The sequence below is a fragment of the Gorilla gorilla genome, chromosome 18 (assembly GCF_029281585.2).
Source record: "Gorilla gorilla gorilla isolate KB3781 chromosome 18, NHGRI_mGorGor1-v2.1_pri, whole genome shotgun sequence".
Classification (NCBI taxonomy): domain Eukaryota; kingdom Metazoa; phylum Chordata; class Mammalia; order Primates; family Hominidae; genus Gorilla; species Gorilla gorilla.
The window spans coordinates 5104926-5110960 of record NC_073242.2 but is presented as its reverse complement, the minus strand read 5'-3'; the positions used below and the strand labels follow the sequence as shown (position 1 = coordinate 5110960).

Genomic DNA, 6035 nt, shown 5'->3' with positions numbered 1-6035 from the left:
GGGGAGGCGGAGGTTGCAGTGAGCTGAGATTGCGCCATTGCACTCTAGCCTAGGCAACAGAACGGGACTCCATCTCAAATAATAATAATAATTAATTAATCAAGGTGGCTCCCAGTCACATTTCCATTGCTTTACTGAGAGAGACGGGGCCTCCCAGGATGCAGCCGTGCACGGCCTGGGTGATGGGTGCCTGTGCAGACCTGGCTCTGTTGACTCCCCAGCCCCCGTCGGGTTCCCTGTCTTGCTTCGACTTCTCGGGAGCACAAGTCCATGTGCTCCTGTTAAAGCCATCGCCTCCCGCCCGCGGGCTTGCACCGAGCTGAATGATTCTTCAAAGAAACTGTTTGCATCTGTTTTAAGCTTGTCTCCTTGGGAACCTGCAAGTCTCAGAGCCCACTGGCTTGAAGGCAGATGCCTTTCATGGAGGCGGCAGGAAGAACGTGACATCCAGCCAGGGCCAAAGAAGGAAAACCACTCAACAGGAGAGCTGGGGGGATGAGACACAAGACAGACCCACGGAGCCACCTTCACCCTCTCCTGCAGCTGGAGGGAGACTGCTGGGGCCTTGCCGTCTCTCCGGATGGGTTGCTCGTGGAGGAAGACCTTGTCTTTCTTCCTTGTTTTTGTGCCTATATATCTACATGGGGCTTCATCGCAGGAAGCCGCCCCAGTGGGGCCCAGGAAACTGTTTTTCGAGAGGCTCCGTAGACTGGAGGAACAGGCAAGTTATACCCCTGACATGGCGCAGTCGGGTTTTTAAATTGGCAGCAGATGGAAGACGGATGTTACAGAAGCAGAGTGGTAAACATCAGGGCTTGGCGGACACGAACACCGCGTGTGACGCTCTTTCCATCCATGAAGATTATTTCACCTGCAGCTGGACACCAGGGAAGAGCTGAGCTGGGCTCCACTCACACAAGACACAAGCCTCATAACATGTGGGGGTGAGGTGGGGCCAGAGGCTAGAAGGGGGTCTGGAAGGGAGTCAGGGGAACTGGGGGCCGTGGGGGCCGGGTAGTGTCATGGGGAGTGGAAACTGGGAGGTCTCAGGTCCACCTTGTGGCAGTGGGTGAGGACGGCCTCCCAGACTCCCACGCGGGGTCCATGGACAGTTCCGGAGTGCTGTGTGCCTGTCGGGCCTGCGCTGGGTTCTTCCTGTTTGGGCCTCGTAAAGCACTCATGAGGCCACTCTGCCGTCACCTGCTCACAGGCAGGAGCTGGAATCACGAGGGAAAGTGACTTGCCGGTGGTTATGGGGTGAGCGGTGGGGATCAGAGCCCCAGCTGTGGGCCTGGAGTCCACACCCCACGTGGTGCAGCCACATGGCCTGGGGTCAGTCCCTGGCACCCACCACATCTCACGGCATCGAAGTGGGGATCAAATTGGTGGGCAGATAGCCAGTGCTGGCCGTGGGCCGGGCACGCGGCCGCTGCTCCCAACTTGAGAGGGCAAAGCCTTTCCCATCCCGCCCAGCCGGCCCGGCCCGGCCCGCCCCATCATCACCGTGTCCTCCTTACAGTTCCGGAGATTCCAGGAGGTGACCTGGACACACCTGCAGAGCATCGCCAGCAACTACAACGTGCCATCATCACCGTGTCCTCCTTACAGTTCCGGAGATTCCAGGAGGTGACCTGGACGCACCTGCAGAGCATCGCCAGCAACTACAACGTGTTCTACAACATTGACGTCCGGTTCCGGAGCCTGGCGGAAGAGAGCCAGGCTGTGGCTCAGGCAGTCAACCGGTCACAGGCCTCGGTGCAGGGGGAGCTGGCGCAGCTCAAGGCCTGGGTGAGGAAGCTGCAGTGCCGAAGCCGGAAAGTAGACACGCGGCTGCGGGCCTTGGACCTCACCCTGGGCGAGAGGAGCCAGCAGCGGGCCCGGGAAAGGAAGGCACACAAGGCCCAGAGGGACGCCCTGCAGGACTCACTGGCACGCCTGGAGGGCCTCGTCCACAGCCAGGGCGCCAGGCTGGCAGCTCTGGAGGGGCGGCTGCCCGTGGCCCACCCTGGCACTGCAGCCCTCGGGCCGGCCCTGGTCCCAACCCCAACCCAGCCTGAGGAGCTGGGCCCGACCTCCCTGAAGCTTCAGAGGGACAGGCAGGAGCTCCGAGCTGCATCTGAGCACGGGGGCCCCCCACAGGACTCCTCGGCCCCTCTCCAAGGGAGGCGGGAGCCTCCAGCCTCAGGCAGCCATCGGGTACTCAGTGGGACTGCCCCAAAAGACCCTCGGCAGCAGGCATGGTCCCCCCAGGTACCAGGAGAGAGTAAGTACCACAGGCTCCCAGCTCATGGCCAGGCTTCCCTCCAGCTCCTCCTTAGACCAGGCCCCCTGGAAAAGGCTTCTCAAAAGAGATTCAGTTAGGGGCCGGGAGATGGGGAGAGGGTCTTGGATCATCCGGGGGCGGGTGGCCCACCGTCATCACAGAGGCTTTCTAAGGGGAGGCAGGAGGAACACAGTCAGAGGAGGGCGTGAGGGCAGAAGCAGAGGTGGCGGGATGCACAGACGAGGAGGCCCCACACCGAAGGGTGCAGGCGCCTCTGGAAGCTGGAAAGGGCGGGAGATGGTTTCTCCTGGAGCCTCCAGAGGAACCAGCCCTGTCCACACCTGATTTGAGCCCTGGGAGACCGTGTTGGCCTTGTGACCTCCAGAAACGTGAAACACTAAACCTGCACTGTTGTGAGTCATGAAATTTGCAGAGACTCCCTGGCAGCGAGGGGCGCTGGCTCAGCTGGTGCAGACACTCCCTGGCAGTGAGGGGCGCTGGCTCAGCTGGGTGGGCCGACAGCTAGGGCTCCTAGCAGGACCCCGCCACTCCTGAGTACGGCCCTCATGTTCAGTCTTCCCGCCTGTGGAACTGGGGTGATCCCATCAAGAGAGTGAAGGAGACGCTGCAGGGGAGCCATCGGCAGGGCCAGCGCAGAGTCAGTGCTCCGTGAAGGGTGGCAGCCGGGAGTGGGAGGCCAGGCACCCACAGCACGTGTGCTTCTGGATGCTTCTGCTCGGCCTCCTGCAAGGGGTTGACCCTCCCTCCTCTGTTTCTAGTTTGCGGCGTGGGCCCCACCCTCGTTTTCCCAAACGCCTCCACCAAGAACGTGGTCTTCCTCGGCCCTGGTTTCGTCACTGCCCTGCGAGCCCTGTCCTTCTGCAGCTGGGTCCGCACGGCCTCCAGCCGCCTGGGCACCCTCCTGTCCTACGCCACCGAGGACAATGACAACAAGCTGGTGCTGCACGGCCGAGACTCCCTGCTGCCCGGATCCATCCACTTCGTGATCGGGGACCCGGCCTTCAGGGAGCTGCCCTTGCAGCTGCTGCTGGACGGCCAGTGGCACCACATCTGTGTCATCTGGACGTCCACCCAGGGCAGGTACTGGCTCCACGTGGATCGCAGGCTGGTGGCCACCGGCTCCCGCTTCAGGGAGGGCTATGAGATCCCCCCCGGAGGGTCCCTTGTGCTGGGCCAGGAACAAGACAGCGTGGGGGGCGGATTCGACAGCTCCGAGGCCTTCGTGGGGAGCATGTCCGGCTTGGCTATCTGGGATCGGGCGCTGGTTCCCGGGGAAGTTGCAAACCTTGCCATCAGGAAAGAGTTCCCGACAGGTGCCATCCTGATGCTGGCCAATGCTGCTCTAGCAGGCGGATTTGTGCAGAGGGCCAACTGCACCTGCCTGGAACGCTGTCCCTGAGGCCGAGCCACACGGGGGCTGAGGCCAGCAAGGGCAGCATGCCCTCATCCACATTCCGCCACCGCCCCCCTACCCGCGAGCACATTCTACAAAGGCCACCCCCACGCGTCCTGGCTGTGCACACCTGCGCCCTCACATAGGGGTGCCTGTTCCATCCTGGGGAGTGGGGAGGTGGACAGGGAGCGAACAGAGACAGAGAGAGCCTGGGGTCAGGGTGGCCCGCAAGCCCATGTTTCTTCCATCACCACGGCATTCTTACTTCCTGCCCTGTCTTCCTTTTTTTTGAGACGGAGTCTCACTTTGTCGCCCAGGCTGGAGTGCAGTGGCGCGATCTCGGCTCACTGCAAGCTCCACCTCCCGGGTTCACACCATTCTCCTGCCTCAGCCTCCCAAGTAGCTGGGACTATAGGTGCCCGCCACCATGCCAGGCTAATATTTTTGTATTTTTAGTAGAGAGGGGGTTTCACCATATTAGCCAGGATGGCCTCAATCTCCTGACCTCGTGATCCACCAGCCTCAGCCTCCCAAAGTGCTGGGATTACAGGCGTGAGCCACTGTGCCCGGCCCCTTTCTTTCTTATCTTTTTTTTTTTTTTTTGAGATGGAGTCTCACTCTGTCTCCTAGGATGGAGGGCAATGGCATGATCTTGGCTCACTGCAACCTCCGCCTCCCGGATTCAAGCAATTGTCGTGCCTCAGCCTCCTGAGTAGCTGGGATTACAGGCGCCCGCCACCACGCCCGGCCCCTCCCTCCCTCCCTCCCTTCTTCCTTTCCTTTCCCGTTCCCTCCCTCCCTCCCTCCATTCCTTCCTTCCTTCTTCCTCTTTCTGTCTCTCTTCTCTCTTTATCTCTCTCTCTCTTTCTTTCTCACAGAGTCTTACACTGTCGCCGAGGCTGGAGTACAGTGGCACAATCATAGCTCACTGCAGCCTCCACCTCCCGAGCTCAGCTGATCCTCCCACGTCAGCCTCCTGAGTAGCTGGGACTAGAGGCACACACTAACGCGCCTGGCTGAAAATTTTTTATTTCTTTTTTTCTTTTTCTTTTTTTTTTTTGAGATGGGGTCTTGCTCTGTTGCCCAGGCTGGAGTGCAGTAGTGCAATCTTGGCTCACTGCAACCTCCACCTTTTGGGATAAAGCGATTCTCCTGCCTTAGCCTTCCAAGTAGCTGGGACTATAGGTGTGCACCACCATGCCCAGCTCTAATGCTTGTATTTTTAGTAGAGATGGAGTTTCATCCTGTTGGTCAGGCTGGTCTCGAAGTCCTGACCTCAGGTGATCCACCTGCCTCGGCCTCCCAAAGCGCAGGCGTGAGCCACTGTGCCTGGCCCAGGCAATGCTTTTAAAACAACTTTATTGGCTTGGCGCCGTGGTTCACGCCTGTAATCCTGACACTTTGGGAGGCAGAGGTGGGTGGATCGCTTGAGTCCAGGAGTTTGAGACCAGTCTGGTTAACATGGCGAAACCCCATCTCTCATTAAAAAAAATACAAAAAATTTAGCCAGGTGTGGTGGTCTGTGCCTGTAGTCCCAGCTTCTCGGGAGGCTGAGGTGGGAGAATCACTTGAGCCTGGGAGGCTGAGGCTGCAGAGAGCCGAGATCGCGCCACTGCACTCCAGCCAGGGCAACCGGAGTGAGACCCTGTCTCAAAAAACAAAACAAAACAAAACCTTATTGAGGTAAAATTTACATATCATAAAATTCACGTTTCAAGGGCATAGTTCAAAGATTTGTAGTGAATTTACGGAGTTGTACAGCCATCGTTAACAACCCAGTTTTAGGACCTTTCTGTTCCCTTCCTTAAAAAGTGTAGCAATCGCTCCTGGGTCCCCCGCGCCCTCCCCAGCCTCTGGCAGCCACCTGCCTGTTTTCTGTCTCTATGGATTTGCCTGTTCTGGACACTGCATATAAATAAACCAAAAGCAATTGTCTGTTTGTGTCTGGCTTCTTTTAATTAGCACAAGGTTTTCAAGCTTCGTCCATGCTGCGGCGTGTCTCAGCGTTTCATCTGCGCTGTTGCCAAAGCATGTCACGTTGTATGGATGGACCGCATTTCGTTTATCTGTTCATCCGCTGGTGAACATCTGGGTTGTTTCCAGTTGGGGTTACTGTGGATAAAGTTGCTCTGAGCACTCTCAGACGAGTCTTTGTGTGGGCGTTTTTTTCGCTTTGGTGGATACCTAGCAGTACAATTGCTGGTCTTATGGTAAATTCATGTCTAGGCTTCCTGTTTTTTTGAGACAGAGTTTCACTCTTGTCGCCCAGGCTGGGGTTAATGGCGCAATCTCAGCTCACTGCAAGCTCCGCCTCCCGGGTTCAAGCGATTCTCCTGCCTCAGCCTCCCGAGTAGCTGG

General features: G+C 58.3%; 1 protein-coding gene across 1 annotated transcript; it reads left to right on the top strand.

Annotated features, from left to right (window-relative positions):
* The first annotated feature begins 208 nt into the window (after window positions 1-208).
* Window positions 209-4042, top strand: PTX4 (pentraxin 4). The gene is made up of 3 exons (XM_019012351.4): window positions 209-721; window positions 1609-2263; window positions 3043-4042. The coding sequence occupies exons 1-3, from the start codon at window positions 581-583 to the stop codon at window positions 3681-3683; spliced, it is 1437 nt and encodes a 478-aa protein (XP_018867896.4). The 5' UTR covers window positions 209-580; the 3' UTR covers window positions 3684-4042.
* Window positions 4043-6035: the final 1993 nt, after the last annotated feature.

What these genes read in the sequence shown, in the direction of transcription:
- PTX4 (XM_019012351.4), top strand. Translation starts at nt 581, where the DNA reads ATGGGTTGCTCGTGGAGGAAGACCTTGTCTTTCTTCCTTGTTTTTGTG. An exon ending in TCCGTAGACTGGAGGAACAG is followed by an intron (nt 722 to 1,608) that starts GCAAGTTATACC and finishes TCCTCCTTACAG; the next exon opens with TTCCGGAGATTCCAGGAGGT. An exon ending in CCCCCAGGTACCAGGAGAGA is followed by an intron (nt 2,264 to 3,042) that starts GTAAGTACCACA and finishes CTCTGTTTCTAG; the next exon opens with TTTGCGGCGTGGGCCCCACC.